We start from the raw sequence: 26,022 nt of genomic DNA, 5'->3' as shown, positions 1-26,022 counted from the left end.
AGTCCAAGTGTGTGACGCCCTTGTCCCGGAAGAAGAAGAAGAAAAAAGGAAGTATCAGAAGCAAGTGTTTTGTGCGAAAAAGTGCGTCTATTGTGCAAAAGAAAAAGTCCTTAAGAACAGGGCCATCCTGTTCTAACCAACCACAACCAAATAGCCATCGTAGACGAGTGTCGGAGGAAGCGATCACACGCCGCGCGTATGTTGTGGTGCGTGTGAGTTAGTTTCGTTGTGATATTTATAGAAATTATATTGCCCCGCAGCGGGAGGTTTCTAAGGTGGTCCACTGTTCGGTTCCACCGCACTTGAGCAGCCACCGGTACCGAGCATCCGGTCCGCTAGTAGACAAAACCGTCCTCCGGGGTTGTCGGTTGTTTGTTGCGATCCGTGGTGTAAGTGTTCCGATTTGCCTGAGCGACACGCTATGGCCGCTATGGTAAACATGACCAACCTACTGAACGGCAAAGATTCGCGCTGGCTGCAGCTGGAGGTATGCCGGGAGTACCAGCGGAACAAATGCTCCCGCCCGGACACCGAGTGCAAGTTCGCACATCCGCCGGCAAACGTCGAAGTACAAAACGGACGCGTGACCGCGTGTTACGACAGTATTAAGGTAGGTTCAATACTATGACCCTGTAGACTAGGTATGATGTGTTTTATTAGAGAATCCTACAATCGCTTTATACGTTCGACTACAAGTCTACACTTAAAAGATGTGGTCTATATGAAATGCGTTCCAGAATTCTAGCAATCTTACACCAATGACATTCAAAATGTGTTCTTTTACGTTCCCAGATCCCTTCACAATATCTAGCTTCAAAGTTGAACAATTTTTGGACAGTATCCAAAATGAAGTCTTCATGATATCCCAATGTCTCTGCAGGTCCTACACCTAGTACAGTAACTATCCGACAGCTTGCCCCATACAAAACGCTGTCTCCCTATGCAGGCATTTTTGGTCTCGTGTGCATTGGAATGTATACCACCAGAAAGAGGCACAAAAAAAAATATGTCCAGACCTCATGTCGAGATAATGGGGTGATTATACCGTCACGAACACCGGATTCTGTAGACCGAGTAAAACCGAAGGGGGCAAAGTTTTTGCATTATAATAATTCCAAAATTAGGAAGCGAGAGCAGCGAAGCGTCCTTAGCTTCGACGCTATGTGAAAGGTGAAAGGGGTTAAAAAAGTTACTGTTGGTGCTTCTCTCGAAAGGAGCCTCCGAAGTTGACATTGAGGCTTACCGGAATGTTGAACATAGTTTCGGCACATGTTTTCGAATTGATTAAATAATTAGTGATGTTTTTCGTTCGGCTCACTCTTTCCCTCTCTCTCATTGCGGAGTTGAATAATCTTCGTGTGTGTCGAGTTCCATTACTACTTGAACAGAACAGAACCGTACACTAATTGACTCTTCCATTCGGTCTTTTTCGGGTAGTGAATGAAGTTGTACTCTGCCGGAAGCGTATCGGTAGAAGTGAAAATCCACATTCAGCGCCCGGAATGGTGGATGCTGGAGTTAATTAGAGCTGTAAAATGAACCTGAAACGGAAGACTTGAAAGGAACTCTGCGATACAGCACCTAGTACAGCTAATCAAGTCAGAGTAATAGTGGTCCAGTGTTCGCATCCGTGTTGGAGTTTGGAGGTCGCTCACATTCATTTTCGGTGTAACACGAACGGTAGTATATTTTTCCATCGTTCGAATCCCCCGTTCATCAGGTACCGCAGGTCAGTTTTTCGAGTAGGGAGTAGCAGTCAATCGGTCAACAGTAGCCTTCGGTGTTCAATACCGGAAGCATTGGCTTCAATTCAATAACCGTTTTTGGGATAAATTTAATCATGCTTCTTCTTTCCCATTTCTGTCAATCGATATATACCCCCACCCGGTTCCTGTCCTCTACTTCCACCAAATTCGTCGCCAACGCTTTGCGCTCTAAAACAGTTCGAGTTCCAAAAATCAATAGCCCCTCTGCTTCGATGGAAATTCGTGGTGGGAACACACGCTCGGAAATGGATACGACTTCCGATTTGAATTTGAGCCGTGCCTGTGTATGTGTGTGCTGCGTTTGGCGTATGTTAGGAGAGCCGGGTGTGTTTTTCTGACGAGCACGAATTTTGAAATCGAGTCAGAATGGGCGGGAAAGGAATGGGCGAGAACTCCTGTCAGTCATGACCTCCTCCTGACACTTCACGAAGCCATTTTACTTGCATGCTTGTCGTGCTGTGCGGCTGCTTTTTTTTTTGGTGGAAAATGGCCCCGGGAACAGGAGATGGAGACGCCTGGTGTTTGTGACGCTCCGGTTCCGGTTGGTGTCCCACTTCCGGACATTCGCGCACATTCTCCGGCGGTATTGGTATTCTAAACCTTAGAAATGATGGTGTGTGCACTTTTGTGTGTGTGTGTAAGTTGAATATTTCAACATATACGCATCTGATGGATGGTAATGTTTTCCACACCGATACGCTCGACGAAAAGCATGACACGATTCTACGTTGGTGCGTGTGTTTGTGAGTGGAATTAAAACCGAAAAATCCTCATCCCATATCCGAATGCTCCATGCTTCCCTGCTTGGTACGGTATATTAAAAAGGATTGCACTCACTGTTACTCAGTGTTCATAGTGAGCGTGTGTGTGTTGTGGGGGGAGGGGGGGGATGTCATGGATTGTATGTCCTCTTTGAACGCATGGTAAAACGCTTGATTCGATGGGGTTTTTTTTCTCGTATCGAAACCGTTCGATGTGTGGAACAACATGTTCGCCTACCAGAGCCATGATACACGCTATGTTTCGAGTCGATATTTCCAGCAAATCCCTCATCCTCTACACTGTTTTCTTCGCCTTCTTCCGTGAAGGTTGAAAGGGGACTTTTTAAAGGATCAAACGCGTCCGCTTCCGTCCGTGCGGCATCGAGCAAAACAAGTGAAATCGAGCAAAGAGCGTGAAACAAAGCGAGGAAAACCATACCGAGTCAAGTGCAGGAGAGGTTACGGTTACGCTGAATGCAATCGCATACTTACTACATCCACACAAATGTCGGCTCTGGTGGTTGTGCGAAATTTTGTTAATCCAGCACACACACAGATGTCTGCCCCCTTCGGCTCTGTCCCGGGTCGCATAATTGATAAGTGATTTGTGCAGTGCTGCCGAGGTCGGATTTTGGGCGGCTGCGATTCCACGCGAAATATTTTCCATACCAAGTAATCCATTGTGATGGTTTCTGATTCTTGAGCGCTTGTGATATTCGTTGATTTGTCGCTGCTGAAGCAGCTTGTTTCGTAAAGGGTTGTTGCATGAGGAGGAGCGTTCTGAGTTCGATTGGTGTGCAATTAGTATGGAGAATGGTTTAGGTTTTGAATTGCTCAAGAAGGGGACAGAAATACACGAGGATTAGTACAATTAGTGAAGCATTTGGTTAAATAAGTCTTTGATGTTATTTTGCATCATTGTTCGGTTGTCCTGATATGTCAAAATTGTAGTTTGTTCATTAGTATTTCAAGTACTTCTTGTTATGATGACTTATAATCAATTGATTTCGAAATTTGTAATCCATTTTATTTATTGGTATTTTTTTTCCTATATTTTGTTTGATTTGCTTTGTTTTTTGCTATTTTTAAATACTAGAAAAATATTCAATCTATTTTGTGTAATTTTTTATAAATTTATTACCTTTTTTTGTTTTGTTTTTGGATTTTTATTCTCAATTGTTTCAAACCGTTTAGTCACGCTTATTGATTTGGTTAATTAGAATTGTTATCTTTTCTTTTCAACTTAAAACATGCATCGATTCATACTCTGATCTTCCTTCATCCGGTACATAACCTAACCACTATTGCACTTTACACTTCTCTCTGCACAATTTAAACATCTTCATCGAAGAGCATACTTGAAGAAACACTTCTCATTACCTTACGGGCAATATCATTAAATCATACACCACAACCACAGCGGTATTAATGTGCGCCAGCCTTTTTCTAACAAGCCCTTTGCCCTTCGAGCAGCCTTATTCTCCGCGCTCCGGACCGGACGATTGCCCGGGATGATATTGCTAAAAAGAAACCTTGCCACGGTTAACACGCGGGTGGCGAACGAACGATTTCAACTGTGGCACCTCGGTCACTTCCGGGTGTGAAAAGTAACCATTTTCCAACACTCTCCATCCGGTGAAAAACACACCGAGACACACACACACATCTACCCGTCTGAGCACAATGTAGTTTCGCATTCGTTGTCGAGGCTTTGTTTCGCAATTACAACGTCAAGAATTTCCTGTCAGCTTCCTGGGGGCCAAAAAAGAGGTGTGCGCGAGGAAGGGGGAGAGCGTAAGTGGGTGAGGTTCGCTTTCCAACCGCCTTTCTCCCAGGGGAATTTTCTGCACACAAAAGCACAAGGAAAAAGGTGAAAGCGCTTTTCCTTGTTCTCGTTTACCGGGCAACGTCCCGTCCTCTTGGGCATTTACCTTCCGTTTCGTGCTGCGGCGCCTTAAACTCCAGCACCAAGCCAAACATAAATGAGTGAGCATAACAGTAATGGTCTCGGTTCGCCCATCCCCCTCGAGCTGTGTGACTACCACCAGCTAGGAGAAGGCCTAAGGTTATAAATAATAATAACAAGCCGAGATGGTGGGGGTGGTGGTGGTGGTAGTCCTGCTCCAATCGTTGACTGTTTTGGTATCCTGGTAGGGAAAAGGTAAAGATAAAAATCACGGATAATAAAAACCCCGGTGAAGGGAACTCCTTCACCTCACCCGGGTTAGGTCAATGCTATAGTCTCGTGCGCACAGTGAGTGAAAAGATTGCAAAAAGAAAAGCGTATGAGAGTGTGTAAGAAAGAGAGAGAGAGAGAAATCGAAGAGAAAAACCGGGAAAAACCTGTTAAGAGTTTTAATACCATTTTTCTTCCCAGTCCTGTGCCCGTCCAGCCCCAGAAAGCACTTTCCCGGCTGGTACTTCGTTTCGTTTATACCATTTTGACACGGCACAATGTGTGTGTGTGTGTGTGTGTGTGTGTGTGTGTGTGTGTGGTTGGTACTTGGTTGGTGGCTGGGTGGTGGTGCTCATGCTATCAAAACATAAACCACCGACGCTTTTTCACATTTTTCCGCCCTTTTGACGCGACAAACGAGTGCGAAGAGTCCCGCTCTTTATGGAAAGCACTGGCAGAAGCGGTAGGCAGGCAGTGACGAGAAGGCCTTCGGGATAATGTCACTCATGCTTCCACACGGTACGTGTACCAGCAGTAGGAGCGGGCGTGGAAAGGATGAGGTGAGATTGTGTGTACGATTCTATCTGTCGCTCGGAATGCGAAACAACCCCCCGCGCACACACACACACATGACGAAGATTTGCCTTGCGCTGGGTTGCATTACCTTTATCTCTCTTTCGCTAGTGTGTCCCGGAACCGGAAATTCTCCTCTATTCATTGTAGATTTCGGATGGCGAGGGATGGATGAAAGGGGAAACAGGGCAGCGGTTCAACAACGATATGTCGCACGGTATACGTGTGACTGCACAGTGAAATGGTTCCACTTCAGCCAAACAACACGAGAACCCCGAGAACTGATAGCGCAAAAGGACATTCTTTTGAGAAGGCAGGCAAGAGCAGAATGCGCTTCCGGTTTTCCCCGGGCGAGAGGGTGGATAGAAACCGACCACACGATTCCGATGAGGGGAAGGGGACGAGGGGAGGTAGGTTCCGGGGAAAACAGGAGGCTTTTGAGATAGCGGATAGCAGTACAAAGCATCAACATGCCGCCCGCGGGGTTGATGTTGTTGTGTTGCCTGTTTTTTTTTTTGTTGTTGTTACCGCTTCCGTTCATCCCTTCTCTAAGAACATTTCCCAATGGTTGGGATGAGTTTTCGTGTACGGCTGACACTTGCCCGGTACACGATGTCATGGTACGCTTTCTTCCATCCACCGCCAGACAGCGATGGCTGGAAAAGAGCAGAGGAAGGTCATTTTTTGGTGACGAGTTTTATCAAACCACCAGGCGGCTCCATCTGGCTTCGGAGGCTTCCGCGAATCCATCCCTACCACAGGTGTAGGTGTAACAACTCCGACATTTTTCTCCCGGTAGGCAATAAGGTGTGTGTGTGTGTCGCTATTACCGTGTACTGCTTACAGTTGGCGCCATTATGAATTATGACATTTGTAGCGACTTTAGCGACAGGCACCAAGATTTCCCAGAGTTTTGGGTTGTTTTATCGCTGTTGTTGTTTGGTTGTTGGGGCAGGCACACAAAACTCTCGAAGAGAAAAAAAGAAATCTAAAACCTTGATCGCTCTCTGTGGATAAGGGAAAGTTTTGTGCATCAAAATTGTGCGTTTGGACGTTACTAAAGCGACAGATGCCTTCAGGACATTTGACTGTCTTGTGGTGAGCAGTTGCATGGTTTGCGTGAACTTTAAGGTCTTGCGTCGAGTCTTGTGGTAGTTTATTTCTTTGCCATAACGCTAAAGAGCAAGCCAAAATGCTTGCTATTCGTGCGTTTAAATACATAAACTTTCATTACAAATATTTTTTTTTTTAATGGCATACTTTCAGGCTTAAGGATAAAAAACAATAATTCATTTCGTTACTGTTTCATGAAGGTTTCTAATGATATCCAGCTTTTCTTTTGATCATAAATTGTTCCATGTATTCGATAGAAGAAAAAAAAACACACCACAGACAAATTACTTCCAAAAATGGGAATTACATGCATCCAAGCGCTTATTGAAGATTTTTTTTTTCTCGAATTTATGCCTTTGCAAAGCTAGCTCTTTGGAAGCGTTTTTTGTCATTTTTGTGGTTGAACGTTTTGATTGATGCTTCGAGAATGATGCATTTAAATTTTGAAATAATTTGTTTATTTAAGTTCTGGTTTTTGTTAATACAATTAAATGCCTCGATTTTAACTTACTTTTTCAATCATTTTATAAAGTCTTAAAACATTTTAACGACAAACAATTGTCAAGCTTAGAATAATAGCAGCTAAGCTGCTCATAGTGAAAAAAAGGGATTTTAATCAATAATTTAAAATATCAAACAGCTTTATCAAATCCTGCTTCAACTATTGTGCCAAAAAATGCAATGCAGAAATTTTGAAAACCAATAGCACCAAAAAAAAACACTGCCGTTTAGTTCCAATCGCTCCGAAAATTGCTTTTGAAATGTAGCATTGCATGCTTTCAGGCGCTACGTTTGGCTGAAAGAAAAAGTAACGCCTCAACCCTGTTTAAAGGATGTTTTTCTTATAAATCACTGATCAAACGTTCTAGAAGCACTTTAAAGCAACATAAACAAAAATACATCCACTTCCTTCTGCCTTCATTCGAACCCGAGTCACATCAAACAGGCCTCTATGTATGTGTGCGTGTGTTTGTACATTTGTTACAACTCACTGCATCTTCTGCAGTGACTTGCCCTACGTCCTTTTTTTTTTTTTTGCTACTCAACCTCACCAATTGAAAGTGCAGTGATGTGTATGTGTTTGGGTTTTGATGCAGCACACAACACACAAAGCACAAACGAATCAACGAGAGCGACCACCAGACACCAAACGTCCTTCCTATTGTTGTTGGTTCGGAAAACGGGGCCACAACCACATCAAAAGCTGGACCAGCTTCTGGCAGCTGTCAGCCAACAAGCATCCTTCCCTTCTGTATGACGCTGGGGTGTTGTTTTTTGTCGTTGTGGCTCTATTTTCTACGTATTCTTGTGTCTCGGTATGCACCCAGAGAGTATGGACTGTCGTCATGTCTTTTGGGTGTATTTTTTCGATATGGGGGTTTTCGGCATCAACACAGCAAATGGTGGAGGAAAAAATGAAACAAATTTCATCGAGCAAGATGAAATGTAGGAGTTTTCGTCGCTTTTCTTTTTGGTGAATTGCCGCTGCTGCTTTCAATTCCGTTCCATTTTTCGTTCCGTTATGGTCAATTGATTAGTTTCATTTTGTGTAGCCATCGTTGGCCAAGCAAGTTCGCCTTTACGTGTGTGGTGCGCGGTCCTTCGGTTGATCCGGATGGCATGAACGTGTTCTCTATTTCATTATAAGCTTACCGAGCTTTTGACGAAAAGCGACTTCAGCGTTGACTATATCAATGCTTGGGAGAGATGATGAAGAGTGGTTGTGGTACCAGGGTATGTGTGACAACGTCCCATCATCGTCCGTCGTGATTCTTGACGTTCATTTTCCATCACAGCTGAGAACATGAGGGTATGAAATGTGACAGCAGCATCTCGAGGGGCTATTGTTCTTCCGTTTACAAGTGATTTTTCCACGCTTGTGGTTGATGGCGGGGTTTTTTTTTATGAATTAATGGCTGACTACTATTGCCTCGAGGATGGATGGAAACAGTGTACCATGCAGCTTGTCAAATGAATGATGAATAGTTCCAGAAATTCGTTTCCGAGAGCGTATAAAAATTGAAGACATCAATCGGTAGTCTTTGTGTCTTTCGTGGGGTGTAAGCTTGTAAATTCCAATGCCTCAAGCGGTACATTATCAGCAGTAAACACCTATGAACGCTGCACTCGTCGAATATACAATAAGCTCATTAAAATTAATTAAGCTGTTCAATCATGCTTATGATAGTTTTTTAATTGTTTGACCTTAGTAAAACCACACAGAAGATGGAATGATAATCACCAACAACATCGCACCACCGACGACGACCAGCCCAGTCCATCAAATCTTTATTTAATCGGTCCCTTTAAACGGTGTGTGCTAACTTCATTAGCCACCTGCGTTTGTGGCAGAGCCCACCCGGGTACCGGGTGTGGACTATGTTTGATAATTACATCACACATAACAACATCATTAATCACCGGTGTGGGACTTAATCGGGATCATTGGCAAGTTCGAAGAAGTTGCCATCACTCAGAACTCTGGAGTTGGAAGTTTAATTGCTGTAGTCAGCATGTTTTAGCCATTACTTTTTTTTTTTGTGTGGTGTACTTGAACTTCTCTGCGTCTAGAATTGAATGTTAAGCCCCAAAGACCCAAGCGGTACGAACGCATCTGATTACAGTCTCGTGAGTTTGCAAACATAATGATTAGCGGAGGGACCCTCTCGTTCGCTTTCCACGCGTCTTCGCGACAATTCTTCTTCCATGGTTTGCAAAAAATCCGATGACAGTTCCACGGCGATCTTTGCTGGCGCAACCGCAAGCGTGACGCTTGTGGCTTCCTCCATACATTGCGTCATGTTTGCATAACCGTTGGTTCCGCTCGACAGCCCGCCCGTACACACACAATTATTGCGGTTTTTTTTTTTATGCGGCCTGGACCGTGAGCTGCTAATTTATTGGACCGATGGTTAGTCACTGGCGGACCATCTACACCGGTCACCCACGCACGCGCGCCATTAAACGTCGCCGGAAGAAACGGTGATCGCTCGACCGAATCTGGATCAATGCCGGGCTGTGTGTGTGTGTGTGGAGCTCGTATGTGGGTCTCGATCTGCCACGCGATGACAGCAAAGTCTGGGCTGGGTGTTCTTGGTTTGGCTCATCAACGCCTCTCACCGGTGACTTTGGTCGTGATGAATAAATTTGATTCTACCGCAGCAACAAAAACGGATGATTCCGATTGCTTAGTGAATTTCTGAGGGGCAGATTTCGAGGATGTCCATTTAATGACGCCATTAAACACTTTAACGGGTAGTGACACAGCGGACAGATCTCTACGATCTCTACGGAGGCTGCCTTCTCCACCAAGCATGGGGATTAATATCTTGAAGAGTCGTTAACCGAAACGCGACGGCGCGTAGGTGTGTCGATAGTGGTCGTCCGTCTGAATGAACTATTGTTTAATAGATGAGACGCAAATCCGCTTGATGGAGTGGATTTGGTTGTTTTTTCCCGTCTGTGGGAAGCTTGAGCATTCTAGGAGGTGCTACATAGATGCCCAACGATGACTCGCTGCGAAGAATTGGTACTTTAATGTTTTTTTTTAAAAGGAATTAAGGGTATTTTTTATGCAATTATGAGCCTACCCACACACTGTGTTGTAAATTTTGGACATTGAACATTTAACGGAGCTCGAGCAGACAGGTAGAAGCTTGTGTTTCGAAGACTAGAAATCGGTCTTAGCACCATTTTATGCCGAGTTTCCAAGAATGCTGCGTGTTCTTGCTCATACAATGTTTCTTCGAGATTGAGCTTGAAATGAAGATCTCTTCACTTCCAACATAAAAAAAAAAATGCCATCAGCACTTCCGGAGGTTCTTTCTTTCGTTTCGGCATGATGCTTCTTTTTCATTGTTGTTGACCCTTTCGTTTTATCTGATGGCCAGTATCAACACTCGCCCTATTGAACCCGTGATAAGTATGGGATGTGACCCGGAGGACTCACATTCAGGCGCATTGCGATGGGCCATTCGTTTTATGCTCACGTCTTTCTCTGGCCGAGCGATGGTGTAGAAAGAACGTACATCGATGTGTCTGTGTGCTCTGTTTTTGGGGTTTGCTTTCACGCTCCGGTTGGTCACCGCATACAGGAAGGCTCGGATGTATCTTAGGAAATTTATCTAACCGTACCTCCTGCCTATTCCGCTTCACACTCCGAAGTATTTCCCGGCACCCGGTTTCGGTCAAGGTGTCTGTTTTTCCTGGAGCGTTCGAAGGCTTCAACTATCCAAACACGCTCACCTTTCGGTTGGGTTTAGGAACACATTATTTCTCCCTCCGCAAAACGGCAGCGGAGTTGGAGTGCAGCCCGGAACTCGGAACGTGTTTAAAAACGTGTGGAGTTTTCCCACAGCACCTCATCAATTAATCTTCTGTTCGAATCTATAAATTTCCGAACAGAAAACAGATTGAACAGATTAGCCATGTTTCACAATTGCCAAATCCATAACTTCCATAACAAACCCATGGCAGCAGTGGGAGCAAGCAGGCTGGTTTGGTAAGACGAAGGTGTGAAATGTGTTCCAACACCTCTCCCCCAACCCTGTCCAGTTACCTGTCCGATACCGGGCATCGGATGCCTTTAACGGTCTCACACCTCCTTCACCAAGGGCAAAACTTCATCAGCCAACCAGGACTGGCGTTCTTCGACCGATGTGCATGGAGAGTGGTGTTGATGCTCGGCAGGCGATAGCTACCCATTCCCAGGGATAGATTAGTGTTGGTTTAAGGACGAACGTACGCTTTGCATACGGTCCACATTTCTTGCTCTTCGGGGGTTTTAAATCAGTGCACATATTCGACTCCACTTCCGGGTTTGGTTCACGATTGGCCCGGACACACAGCAGCCATGAAGGAAAGAGCCAAAAAAAGTCCCGGAGGCAGGGGAAAGGAATGCAAATGTCTGATCTCGACAGCCGTAATCCATCTTTCGACATGCCCCGAGAAGAAGGCATGCCAAGTTGCGCATTTGTTTTTGGACCGCCCGTACCACCGGCCCCACCGTGTTGGCGATGGCGGTACCGTGAGTTTCTGTGGGAACTCGTACATCTTCGTTTGGTCGATAATCAGAATGCAGCAAACGACATACTGTTGAAGTTCCCGCCAGCTAGTCGGTATCGTTATCGGATCAGACACTGAAGATCGCGCTCCTTCAACATCCATGGAGCAGCGGGTCCAAAGACGTGCGTTACGGGTGGCGCCGGGACAGAGCGTTCTGGACATTGTCCGTAGGGCATTCCTTTATGGTTGAATTTATGTTCGCATAAGCGGACTTGCATCGGGGATAACATACGACATCGTGTGATGCGTCGAGAAAGCTATCGGGTCAGCACTATCGGGTCACATCAAAAACATACGTCACGTCGTTTAGTCTCATTTTTCATCGATAGAGGGAGCCATTTGTGGTGTGCTCTGGGAAATTGTGCTATTGTTGCGTTCCAGCTTCTTTGTACTTGACACTTTTTTGCTAGGAATATTAGATAGTGCCGTTTATTTCCTTATTAAACTTAGTATATTGAATAAATTAGACGTAAATGGACGAAGAGAATGCTTCGTGAATTTCTTAAATCTGGTTAATAAAAATTACCTGTTCTTCTAATGGCAAGAGTAGCAATCACCTACCATTACCTCGATATGAGCGGAGTGGGAATAAAACAACGGACATTTCAGATTGAATTGTGCCACGCAGGCAAAATTGGACACTCCATTTTTGCCCGGTAGTGCGGTCAACCACACTCCTCCACAAATGAGCTTTTGCAGCAACAAACATAAAGAAAGCACCCGGAACTAGTTTCGGATACCGTAGACGAGAAAGTTTTCATCTAACAGCGAAACGTCAAGATGAACTTTGCAACGCTGAAGTGGACGTACAAAATGGTTAGCGCACAAAGAGGGGAAATAAAAACAGCGAAACCAGAAAATGGCGGTAAAGAATATTTCTTATTGTTTCGCATTTCGAGGAACGGTTCTCCTGCGGGATTGTTTCCCATTGACCCGATTGAACAATCAATTGGGAAAGTGGAAAAGTGGAAAAGTCTTCCATAGTTTGGTGTGTGAGTGTTCTGGTGACCACCGGCAGTCGCTAGAATAGGAAGGTAGAAAACGAAAGCAACTCCTTGACCAAGAAGAGCATTTCTCGTATTTTGGTGCGCTGCAGCAAGTGTTATACCTGGCCTAGAGGTGAGAGTTTTTAATTAAAAGTTTGCCCCGTTTCGTCACACCTTTTCCGACAAAGTTCTAGATAATGGTCTTTTCGAAGTCTCTTTCCCTCCGCTGCCAATAGGAATAAAACGCTTAGACGAAGTCTTAAAAAAAAAACAAGAAAAGCCTTGGAGAGCTTCCGTTTTAAAGTACACATAATACATTGGTTCTGTATCGAAGGGAATTTCTCCACCGCAGGAGATCACGGAACTCTTCTTCAATTTGGCTGGTGAGTTTGTGACGTCTTACTGGGGAAGCCAGTAATCGAGCATGTTACACCTTAATCTCTTTAGCACTGATGAGACGATGAGCAATTAATGTCTCCCTTACCGGCGCTAATTAACTGAAGGCGCAACATTTTAATCGATAATCTTTGTAGTTTGTTAACGGCGTTGAGCGCCGTACGCCGAGCCAAAAACAGGGTAGAGGGCATACATAAACACACGCTAATTGTCTTCTGATTGTAAATGATTGGATCGGGAACATGGTGTGCAAGTTGGCAAGAACATCCCGGAACTCCCACACTCACATAACACCCAAAATTCGTTGGCAATTTTGCAGAATCCTCTGATTGTGTTGTGTTCCAAATTTCATTATCATCTCCAAATGTCGACATACGCTTTCTTCATGCTTGTTATAGCTGCTTGACGGTCGAAAGAAATGGCGGTTCGTTATACGTGCATTGGAATTCTACTCTCGATTCCACCGACAGGCTTATGGCAGGCCTTTTTTTTGAGGAAGGCCTACCCAACGTAGGAAGTTTAACGTCGCCCGTCATCAGCGCTGATTAAGCGCTGCTTTCGGTGGCTGTCTGTACTTCGCTGACTTCCTTTTTTTTTTTATTTCCTGTCAATATTCCAGTGTCGCAGTGTTTGACGCGTCGAAATTAGGTCGTGCAAGCAAATCATACACCCCCGGCTCGATTTTTTTTGTTTTTGGTTGGTGTCCTCCATTTCTTAGCAGTGGGGTTTTGGGGCGCAGGATCGGGAAATAGGGCAAACCCGACGACCTGTGTGCCGCCCGGGCTGGTTCGATTCGGTTTAATTAATTAAGCAAACAACTGACGGGGTCGAATGGGTTTTTGGGAGTTAATTTCCGAAAGTTCCTGCTTCAGGGCCGTGCCGGAAGAGGTGTGTGTTCATAGCTGGTGGTAGGGACAATTTACTCAGCAAACAGTGACGATGACACGGCGCTCGAGCTCCGGACGTGTACGGCATCCTTGCGACACGTGGTTGAGCTTACATCGTTAGAACCGCGGGTGCTCACAATTTCTAGGTCCCGTGGGCATATAGGATAGAGCCGAAGGTGAAGGTTGAAAGGTGATAAATAGGGCGAGGAATCGCGTATTTGACGCGCAGTGTAAATTGTAATGAAGCTCGCACCGTTATCGCCCCCGGTATAGGTGCGTCAAGGTGTACGATTCGCAGGTATCAATGCGGGTGCCCCGTTTGAGACATTCAGGACACTGGTGCGTACCACGGAGCAACGCAAACAAAGCGTGTGCACACACACACACACACCCCCAATGAGTTGCATGAGGTTCGCAAATGAGCTTACGATTATGCTTAATAATCAGTAGTTGTAGTTGAGCGATTGTTTAGCTGATTGTTTGTTTCCAATTTGTGGCTAGAGCTAGCCGAGAGGAAGTTTGTTTTGTGTGTGGCTAGAGTTCCTGACGGTGGAGTCTTTTTTTTCCAAACCGTTCAGCCCCTGTTTCTGTGGTGTTTAATATTTGCATGCATCGTAAACGAGGTAGCGGCAAACTCGGAACTCGTTCGAAGTTCCGTATCGGTTAGTAATCGCTGTATAAACATTCCCGATCGATTAAAGGCTATCGTGTGCTATGCATCTTAAACAGTTACAAACTCCAAAGTAAATAGTTTACAGTTGCCTTCACCGCTCGTGCCCATTATCAAAGTGCATTGGGGCATTTCTGGCAAAATCTTGTTTATTCCCCTCATTATTGCCTTAGGCATGCATCCCCTAATAGACACAGTTTCATCACTAACCGTTTTCCACATCCGGTCGAACTGATCCTCTCTGATTGAGCGCTCTTTTTTGTGAGGTGAATTAAGTCGGTCCGGTAAATGTTGGCACTTTTCACCGAACGGAAAACGTGAGGTTATGTAAGAACACGGCAGCAGAACGGCAGTAGAAGCAGAAAGGTTAGGAATTCATTCCATCACGTACGTACGGACTCTTGTTTTATCGACTCGGGATCCCCTTTTCGTTACGGTAAAGGGGTTGTTTCGGTTTCTGGGGGCCCTTTTTTGCGTGTGTGTGTGTACCCTTACTCTTATCCGAGTGCCGGACAAACCGAACCAATTCAATCATTGAGTAAAGAGCAAAACTATGTACTTGAACGGGCCAAGTCTCCCCTGGACTCTCGGACGTGAAGGATAGAAACCGGACCATCACATCTCATCCATCCATCGCCACAGTTTCGTAATCCACTTCTGACTTGCTGGTGCCGTGACCAGGATACGGAGCTAGTGTGTGGAAGGGATCACACGCAAACCGCATACGTCGCTGTATAAGAAGTAGACGATGGACTCCTCTACCTCTTCCAACTTCCTTTCCACCCGCACACCTTCCCCCCGTTAGGATAGTGTCCTCCGAAACTGTCATATACCGGTCCTGGGCTTGTTTTATGTAGTGCATCATTTTTCAATCCCATTTCCTTTGCCCCATCATGCCATTTTAGTTCACATGGGAATGGGCAGGATGTAATAGTGAAAAGGTTTGTCTCGGTGTGTGGGTTAACGTGTTTGCTATTTGCGCACTTGTGTGTGTGTGTGTGTGCGTGTTTGTTGAACGTAACATGGAATATCGCTTCAAGAGTGCTCCAGGAGACGTTGGTAAACATTTAGTGTGCGTCCTGCACAGCAAGATGAGTTGTAGTTGGTAAAAGATGTCTTCGGGATGATGATCACGATGATCACGATGATGATGATGGTGATGAAGCTACTACTGCCATGCTTTCAAAAGTATTGGTGTCATTGTTTCGTCTTGTGAATTATTCCTATCTCACGGGTACCTCCCGTACAAACTATTTCCTTGTGGTGGTCCATTTTCTTGGCGCCTTTCTGTTTGTAGCCCCTTTTGCCCGGCACTGTGCTGTTTTGCATAATTTTTAATCAAATAGTTTCCTTGTGCGATGCAACCCAGACTGTTTCTGAATTCTTATTTTGCTTTTCCTTCTACTACTGCAGCCTGGAGTTGCAGTGCAGGCTGTTCAGCATCATCGCAATGCCGGTTTCGTTTCGCCAAGGACAAGCGTGCACTTGAGGCTATGTGCTTTTGCATTTAAATTGCACTTAGTTTATAATTTCTTGTTTTTCCTGCGCCTTGATGGAATGGTATGACATAATTTGTGGCGCAGAATAGAGTGGAGTACACACTACCAGCTCGCTGGCTCGTTCGAATGTGTGGAATATGAATTTTTGTAACCCCTGTACCATCCTCGTCTGTCAATTGCATCCGTTAAGCCTTAACAATCTTCACCTTCACATCGTCCATCAGCCCTGACAAATTAATTAAGTGCTCTGTTTTGTACAAAACGCGCCTATACTGCTCCACCCACCCTACGGCACTGGACGTGACAGGGGAACACTTAAGCCCAGAGAGAGACGGAGAGAAAACCTTTTTCCATCTCGACGTATAGGATACGCGTACCAGGCGTTGGTGTGACGGGTTTCCGCTCCAACTAGTCCAACAGTTGGAAATGTTGTCTTTTCGAGTGGTTTCAACTCAAAATGTCGAGATACAACCATACACACATACACACCCTTGTCTAACCACTATCTTGACCAACACCAGACATTGCCCTTCGGTTTGGAAATTGTGTTCGGAAGGCCACAGCACACAGACTTTCGACCGTCGAAACCCTATCTGAGTTCCAGATTTTTTTTTGTACTGCCTCTCTTTCTCTCTCCCACTCCCCATCTCGGGTGTGGAATGTCGCAGGTCACAACTTCCGGGACAGAAGGAATTCGTAATGCTCACCTGTCACACACGCTGCCCCGGATTTCGGGGACCAAATCGGGATATTGCAACGCAAAGCCTTTAATGAAATCCGAGGAATTACACCGAGTGGGCTTTGCCGGCAGGAGAAAAACCGACGTGCACGGGCAAATGTTTTGCTACAACTTTGTCCGGGTCGTAACAAGCGTGCCAGGATGTGCCTGCGCTACACGTTAAAAAGTCATCATCTGTGCTCTCTCTCCCTTCCTCTGTTTTAGTGCAGGGAAGCGATGATGGAAAATGGTTGGCTTCATCGATGCGAAAGGAATTTATTCCCAACTGCTGTGCACTGGGTTGTGCATGGGTTCAACGGATGGATGGAAATCAAAACTCCCCTCGTTTGGGCTTGGCAAAAGAGGACCAAATCCCTGGGCAGAATGTGTTTTTTGGTGTTAAATTGAGTTTGAAACACTGGTTTGTTAGGCTGTTAGAGAATGGGGCCCCGGGAATGGACATATTACGCGACCGGGATTACGTTTATTCCGATTGAACTGAAGTTTTGTGTGAATGCATCAATCCCACCATACGGTAGCAACGCCTGTATGTAGGCATCAGGTTATCCCAATTTGAAACAGAACACAGGACAGAGTGTAATCTCACCCGGGAACGAGGAGGTGCTAGGGTGGGATATGTGCGATTTGAAATTGATTGTAAGGGTTTGAAAATTGAAACCGATTTCTGCATAGCTTGAGCATGTATGAAAATGTTTAAACTTGCAGCTTCATAAGCCAAAATGGGGGAAACGATTACACATATTCTATCGCTCTCTCTCTCACTCTATCTCTCCCTCTCTTCCTCGTATCTCGGTGAAGTTATCTACCTTTGTAACAAATAATAGGTTTACAATTTAATCCTACTTCAACAAAAATTGTGTACACATTTCTGGTTCTCTGCTTATTGTTGAGTTTTCGCAGCATTTATTTGGTGCCGTGACCAGGATACACTGCTCTAATGCATGTACACGAGGGTGCAGGGAGTAGTAGAAACTTGGCGGTGAATTCTAATGTAATCATCATCCTTCTGTTACCCAGCTCTTACACTCCCCCTCGGCCAACTCAAAATGGGAGAGCAAATTTAAAACAACAAATTAAATTGAACATAATCTCATTTGTTGCGGTTCAATGGCAATAATTCCGTCCGTACACTGTACACCGGTTTCGGATCCTTGCTGTATGCGTTGGGTACATTAATGGGAGATCTTTTCAAAGTCCTCGTACGTTTCTGGCCATCCTTTGCATGTTGGTATCTGTGCTCTCTAGTGCGTACGGTTTTCTGTAAGGATTTTTTTTTTTGCATGCGAAAGCTACTCATGGGAACGGTCAAAAAAGGGAAACCCAAATAATTTCCATGTGACCTGGCCAAGGGGGCGGGATTGGATTGGATTTTCCGGAAGGTGAACGTGTGCCCGTTTTTGCCGCCCGGGCAAACCGCTCGCAGGAAAAAAAAGTGGCAAGAGATTTGGTAATGCGATGTGTGTGTGTGTGTGTGTGGTTCTTTTTTTTTACATCGTTTTTTAACGTTTGTTTTCAGTCTTCCTGACAAAAGGTTTATGTATTTGTGTCTGTTTTTATTTTCCTGTGTACATTGGAATGTTATGTTGCGGCTTTGTGATGAGAAAACATCGATGGGTTGGTTGGATGGTGTATGTTTTTTGCTGTTACGTTCCATCGTTGATGTTTCTTTTATTTCATTTTGCTGTACAGCGTGTGTGTGTGTGTATGTTCTACACTACACCCGATTCGCATGACGTGTAATGGGATTAGAGAGATAGAGAGACAGACCGGGGGAGTGGGATGATAGCAGGGAAAATAAAAATGTTTCGCATGCTTTCCTGTGATTTTGATCATTTTTTTGTTAGCCTCCTCGAGGACTCGCTGCTGGAAAATGCAGTTAACCGAAGGGAATGAAAATGGTTCGCTGGCGTGTGTTTTGATACCCGGGAAAATGTGCGGCTTGAAAGCAAAAAAACCAAAAACATAAAAAAGCGAGGAAAAGGCGGGAATAAAGCTTCGCATCTGTTCAAGCACTTAAATACCTTAATAGTAGTACTAGGGAGCCCACTCCCCGGGGGAACCCGGTTACGCGAATCGAGTCATTTCTCGGTCAAGTAGATTGGATGGATTGGATTAATTTTCCAAATCCTCCCTTTCGGTACAGTATGATTTAATTGCAATTTTGTAGAAAAAAAAGGTGAATGCAGTCTTTATTTCCTGTGAGCATCATGATGTGTGGTTGAAAGGAAAATTGCTGTGCTAAATGCTATATTTATTCAAAACGGCTTTCCACCCATTGAATTGTTTATTTTCCTTTGTACATGCTGAGAGCAGAAAATATTTTATTAAAAACTTTTTGTATAATTTTTTGACTTTTCTTGCATTTTCGCCTAAAGGTATGGATTAAGTATGACACACACCCATAATTTTGGTTAAACGAAATTAGTCGAGAGGCAAATAAAGTCTTAAAAGCACGAAGCCTCGTAGAACTCAATCAGCAGTGCAAAATAATTTCACGCTGCAATAAAAATTTCTATTGAAAAATACTTGATATCCATCATTTTTGCAAGTATATTTAAATTCGTCATAACCTTAGCGATCTAAAGCAATATTGCTTACTTCTTTGTTGCGCATAAAAATGTTTCAAAGGTCTGAAAAAATATCTCTGTATTGAAAAAAGGGAAGAAGGAAGTGGAAAACTACACGAAAAACAATTGGAAGAAGCTAAAAATTCAAGAATGAAACACAACTTTTAACATCATCTAGGAAACACCAACCTATTTCTGACTAGAACAACACAATACTCAAGAATTTAGAGCAAAAGTGGATGAACCTCAAAGATATTCTTAGATTTGAATATTATTAAAGATGAAAGATTATTCAGAAATTTGATTACTTTGTACTTTATTTTGCATAAATTATGGCGCAAATGTGTTTTTACTCTTAAAAATACAATTTTGATGTATTTTCTATTCCTACATTTTATATTTCATTTCATTTATTTCATTCCAAGACGACAGCTCTTTGGCGTATGGTCAATGCAACATGTGTTGGCTAATTACGAATTTCACAAAACATTTCCTCCATGGGCTTAAACACATAATATATTACGAAACGCATTCAAACTCATCACTAATTAGCTTCCTTTCATTTTCATCTCTTTACAGGTAATTCTCACAACCGGTCCGTTATCTGCAAACATTTTCCCCTGTAAGCCACGTGAGACTGTTTTACTTTCGCCTTCCTGACAGGGTGACATGCAATTTCTCTAGAAGCGAAATTGTTTAATTTAAAATTCTAAAAAGCCCTGCGTAACCTCACCACATTGAGTGTTAAAAATCAGATGGCTTTAATTATGCTAAAAATACCCTCATTTGCATCTCGTCTCCTTGTGGCAATGTCAGCCCACCGAAAAGAATAGAGTAGAAAAATCGAAAACACAATACGTCCAGGTGTAAAGGTAGATTCTTTTATTCAATTTGACCATGGGCTTTGTGGCTGGGCGCGTTCTAAGCCTGCATCCGGTGGTCTGCGCTGTGAGGGAGGACGTGCCACAGTTCAAAGCCGAGCCACAGCACATAAATTAGCTTTCATTTTATGCATTTGATTTAAAGTAGCAAACGGCGCCCACAACACTCGCACACGAACACAAAATTACATTACTTTTCGGGTCGTCCGATAGCATCTTTTGTTTTAATGGTGGCTATTTGGTGTAGCGGACATTGTGTTGTGTGGCTGTTGTCACATTGTGCGTTTCTTGTGCCCGTTTTCATTTGTGGCGCACTCCTGCGGTGCGCCCTATAAATGTCATTCGCATGTTTTGGTGGTGTTCCTGTGTGAGGAATGATGTGAACGAAAGTGAAACATTGGGTAGAAAAGAACAATATTCTCACCTGGCTGGTTGCGGCAGGACCCTTGGCGAGGGGTGACTAATTATGCACAACTGCTTTTCCACCCCCCCCCCCCCCCCCCCCATTTTGTTGACACAAGAGGCCAGTAGCTTCGGTAAGAATCACTTTGAATGGAATGCCACGACACAATCGTAATACAATTGGGCAGCAGTTATGTGAGCGGCTGTCGGCTTTATTCACCCATTTTGTAACCTCAAACCTCGCGTTATTCATCGTTATTCAAAACGTTTATTCGTCGTGCCTGGGACGAAGGGAGCGAGGAGCCGTCCGGCAGCTTCCTTCCGCTTCTTTCCGAGTGAATAGCATCACAATTGTTTCCAACCAACCTGTGCTTCTTGTCAACGAAGTCAACGGAATTTCAGGAAAGAGGATGCGATATAAACCGTGTCCATTTCCCTAGCGCGACTTGGGAAAAGAATCCTTTGTGTTCTTACTGGAGTGATCCAAGCTCATCTTCTCCAAGAGCACTGGAACGGCGAACGAAGAAGAATGCAGACTTCCTATTCAATTGGAACCCAATCGTGTTCTTGATTCTGGTTGTGTCATTCGAATGCCTCCCCAGTTTCAACTTCAATTGATTAGAATCGTCTTTCACCTCGCCCAAGGAGTTTGGGACACAAGTGGTAGCGGATCAGAAGGGTGGTCAGGACAGGTCCGGTTCCACTCTCAGTGGACAAATTAAGTTTTGAAGCAAAGTTTTCGTTTCATTTTGTTCCGGGGGGGGGGGTGGTGTGTGTAGCTTTTTTTTTTCGGAGGGAAGTTTCGTTTTGCTGAAGTCCTCTGCCTTGGGACGTGTCCTGCAAGAAGTTCGTTTTTCGGACGTTCCAATCCACTACGTCCGCATTCGAGTGATGCGACCATTTAGTCCGATTGGTTGGCGGGCCTGATTGGAAGACCGCTGCCGACGTGCTCAATATAGATTGGAAATGGAAAAATCGGATGCAATCGACTTTGGTAGAAGATTTTTTCCTCTGTTTTTCTTTCCTTTTTGGGTCCAAAAATCGTCCAACGAGCGTGGGAGATACTTTCCGCGCAGTGAAAACTCGAGAATTCCATTCGTTAAAAGGCAAATTTTTGTTTCCGGCACTTTTTTTTTTGTTGTCCCTCGGTTCCATGTTTATTTGGTTCATTTTGCTGCAGTGAAAATGTTCGCTAGTTCACTTTTTACTTATCTGGAAAAGGGACGCATGCCCCGGAATGCCCGTGAAGAGATATTCCAAGTGATTGTGGATAGTTTTCGCTTTAAATTTGTCTTCAAAATGCAAAACTCTTCTATTGCTGTGTTGCTTTAGAAGTAGAGACGTGTGTGCGTCAGGCACAAAGATGGGCTTTAACGGAAAATTAACAACCAAAAAGACACTTCCCCACTGTACGGTAAGCGTTAAAGGAAACCATTTAAAACCATGCCACAGCAACGGCGAGGATCCTGACGAAGGACGGAAGACATTCGAGGAAGAATTTTTGTTGGAAGAATGGTTTGGGTCAATTTAAATTGTCACAAAGAGCGTCCGGTAAGCATGGATCCTGTCTCGATGTCTTTCCTGTCGGTGAACTTCTTCTGCAAACGAAGCTAGGATTGGGTTGAAGTTCATCATAAGACTTTGTGTAAACGGAACACTGGGAAGCGGAAACGTTTGCAAGCTGGTTCGAATGACAGGCGTAATGTGGTGCACTTCATGCTGCCACAGTTATCTTGAAGCAGTACGCTGCATGGACATCATGATCAACCCGAAGGAGGATTATTTATTTCCCCGAGTGAGCGGAGCGGTTGTCGTTTGGAGTTTAAAGTGGCAGCTACGAGACTCATTTTCGAAAACTGTTCAAAATGAGAAGATGGTAATGGCTTTAACGTGTCCTTTGGGACAGGGCAGGTCCTCGAATTTCTTGAACCAGAACCAGCCTAGTGAAGGTGTTCTAGCGTTCTTTTCGTTTGTTGGAGGATGCCGGAACGGATGCAGAACAACTTATGCTGCATCGCTAACACAACTCCTCTCACACCCGGCCATATCCGGTTCTGTGGCAGCGACGATGACGGAATGTGTGCATCCGGGATTTTCGAAGAGTAATTACTTGATTTTCCGCCTCGGTGCATCACATTCAAAGTTTCACGACACACACCGAGCTTGTTGACAATGCAGCGAGGAGTCAGAGTTCGAAGCATTGAAACGTGCGGATATTTTAATTTCCATTTTTTTTTGCGATTACTCTCTAGAGTGTGGAAAATAATGGGTCGCCTTGGAGTGATGAGAGTGAAAAAAAAATCTCACACAATTTAACCCGAACTCCGGGGGTATAATGTCTGTTCGAAGCAATCAAGTAAGGATGAGCGTGCGTTTTGTTCGTTCGTCGTAAAGCGAAAAATGTCCGCCAGGTTCACCCGACCTAGGATGAGGGAAAAATATAATAAAAGGAAAAGTGCCGGAAAATTAAGCAAGGAAGTTACGGTGGTAAGGAACACGCAGAACGCGAAGAATTCTTTGACTCACGTTATCTGTGCGTTATTAGTTGATGGCGGAAAACATTCGCATGTCTGTTCCTCCCTTCAGTTTTCCTGCTTTGCAACTTGTTTCCTTTTTGCAAATGGCGGGAAAAGTTGAATGAATGAGAAACTTTTTATCTCAACTGTTCGCTCGTTGGCCTTTGTGCGAGCCTCCCCATCCTGTCACACGGCAATCGCTCTGTATAACTGACTGTTAATCTCGGCCTTGAAGACGATCGGACACTTCTTCGCTGCTCGTCTTGACCTCGACTCTTCGGCAATAAATCAACCATTATCCCGCGCGAACCATTCAACCCTCCACCTTTGCGTGAAGTTCTGTGACCCTATTATGAGAGCCAGTCTGGGCTACGCTTTTAATTCATCGTCAATCGGCGATGGAATGTCAAGTATGCCACTTGTCGGTTGTTGAGATCCCAACTTTTTCCCAACTTGAAGTGATGCAGTGATGACTTTTCACTTCCAAACTCATACCGCGCAACGCGAGCACAGAGAAACAGGGAGTTGGCAGAGCTCGATTTCAATGTCATCAACTCCTCGGATGCACAATGGCAATAAACCCAATCTTCCCCTTTGTGGCGCTTAACTCAATAAAGCGATTTGCCACCTGCTGCTGTCGAGCTCGTCGACGACTGCTCGTCGAGCTTTACGCGCCAATGGAATTCTTCATCGAAATACCACCAAGATGGCGCAAATATTTTCCAAAGTAATTACAACGGTGAACTGTCTGTTCCGACGAGTGAAGGAGGAAAAGGAGAAGATCGACGGGGTCTCCTTCCTTTCCTTCCATTTTCTTCACAAAACATTCAAAAGACACACAGTCATGAATCATTAAACTTTGGCGAACCACGCTTCCTCCATCCTCAGGTCGTGTGAGATCAGATTTCGTAAGCAATTTCCCCAAAACGTAACGCGATATAATTGTGCGACTGCCACCCGCAGCATGATGGATGCTATGTTGTGTCAACTTTTCACAGGTGATAAAGTTTTTGTCTCGAAGGAAAAGTTGTTTGTCTCGATTTCCGATTGCTGGAGCGCTCGGAAAATTGTCAGAGTTTCTATATCGCGACTAGCACGCGCTATTGAGAGTTTGATTGTATGTCTCTGGTGTAAGATTTTGCAGCCGTTTAGGGCGCGACGGTTCATACCGATCGTGTTGTGTTCCAAGACAGGCAGCCACGATGCCACGACAGACGGTGGATGGTTGGTGGATTTGAAGATAAATTTTATGAGATTTTATTACGATACATACCGACGAGATTGATGCTGTACGATGGTTTGCTGCACATGTACGCGCTGATTCCCTACACGTATCGAGCTTCCTGCACCATTTCCCTTGGGTGGAGGTTCGCGTCGAGTTGGGAAAGTTGGGCTCGTTCACTTCCTGCTGTCAGATTTAGGCGCTAGTGGTTTCCGAAGTTCCTTGTAGCGAAGTTGGTGAACCGCGACGAAAGAAGCAACGACACGACGGTGCGCTTTGCTGCAAACATTCGCTAGAAAGTACATCGATTTGAGGTTTCATATCTGGGTGGGATTTAAAGGAATTCAATTGATATCGATTGGGATTTACGACGGTATTGGTTTATTGTATTGTGGATTGACTGATGCAGGAAGGGGGACTTGAGCCGCATACTTTCAATTTTTCTTCGTCACCCACTGGAATTCTATATCGTCGTCACAGTCACAGTAGCAAACTTGCTTTTTATCTTAGAAGAGATGTTCTTTTTCAAGATTGACGAGCAAGTCCTATTGAGCAGAAGCTCGTTTTTAAGTACTTCACCCCAAATCACACAAATTTCTAGAAGAAAACTATTAATAATGGCTCTAAAGCTTCTTATATGCTGCGGTTTTAGAGGCAGTAAAGACTTCGAGCAGTTCCCCCGTAGTGATGACCGACTATCCAATTACGTGGTATCTCATAAAGCAAGCCATTAGACGACCGCTACGTCCTAGCAGGTTGAAAAAGCCTAATAGAAGAAGTAGAACTTCCATCCATTAGTAGAGTGACAATCCAAGACATCTTCTACGCAGAATAACTACAACAGCATCCCATAAAAGAATATTTTAACTTGCAAATAAAATGATAATAAGCTGATGTATTACCAAATGCCGAGAGTGTCCTCGGTTTACAGTGTTTATCGCACCATTTTGGCCTAATGGTTTACCACTCATGATCCGTGAGTGTTGACAAGCGTTAGTACAATGTGTGCTGTTTGTTAGCACAACCAAATATTCTGAGCGCGATAAGCGAGCGGTGAAAACTATTTTATTACCACGCCAAAACCATCTAGCCGGAACTTTAGCATTCACCTTTCCTAGGCCCATAATCAATTCTTTCGCATTTTTCGGCACGCAAAGCAAACAACAACGCGGGGCACTGTTTGCGAGCGAACTTTTTGGACATTTGCGGAGGTGTCAAAGCGTTCGATTGTTTGAAGGTGTCCGAAGGAGGAGGGAAATTGTTTACCTAGAACACAGGCCCCTCCCCACATCGTCCATGATGACACATTTCACCCTGCTGTTGTGTGGTCGTCGCAGTCGGTGAGGTTTTCTACCCACAACACACATACCATCACGATCATGAAGCTTTCGCCGGTCATTGTACCCGCGTTTGAACGAATAAGGACATTGCAACCGTGGCAGGTTTTTTCGGGGTAGTTTGCAACGTTCGCCTACCGTAGCTGGAAGGTCAATAAACGTTCAGCTTTCCGAAAAACTTCTTCGGGCAGTCCCATGGTAAAAGAGGAAGAAATTTAACCTGACTCATCATCGTCAGCATCATCAAGCACTGCGGGGAAGCCTACCGGGCTCGTGCGTGGTTAGATGGACTTGTGTAGGAAGGAAGCGATCGATCGATTGTTGAACAGCGTCCAGTTCGGCTACGGCAACCTGTGTATCGAATGCAATTCTCGAACACCATCCGGAAGTAGGCGAACCGGTATCCACGGACGCACGTACGTAGTTGCGCCAACTGTCAAATCATTTGTACATCGATAGGTGCGCCC

At 44.6% G+C, this 26,022-nt stretch overlaps 1 protein-coding gene across 1 annotated transcript in view; it reads left to right on the top strand.

The window, feature by feature from the left end:
• The first annotated feature begins 398 nt into the window (after positions 1–398).
• The window catches only part of LOC126567842 (uncharacterized), a 238,417-nt gene continuing 212,793 nt past the window's right edge, over positions 399–26,022 (top strand). The window contains exon 1 of the mRNA XM_050224156.1: positions 399–610. Coding sequence (XP_050080113.1) covers positions 422–610 — 189 coding nt within the window. The 5' untranslated portion in view covers positions 399–421. The remainder of the gene's footprint in view (positions 611–26,022) is intronic.

This window comes from Anopheles maculipalpis, chromosome 2RL (genome assembly GCF_943734695.1).
Source record: "Anopheles maculipalpis chromosome 2RL, idAnoMacuDA_375_x, whole genome shotgun sequence".
Taxonomy (NCBI): Eukaryota; Metazoa; Arthropoda; class Insecta; order Diptera; family Culicidae; genus Anopheles; species Anopheles maculipalpis.
Note: the sequence above shows the minus strand (reverse complement) of the source record. Positions and strands in the feature narration are given on the sequence as shown.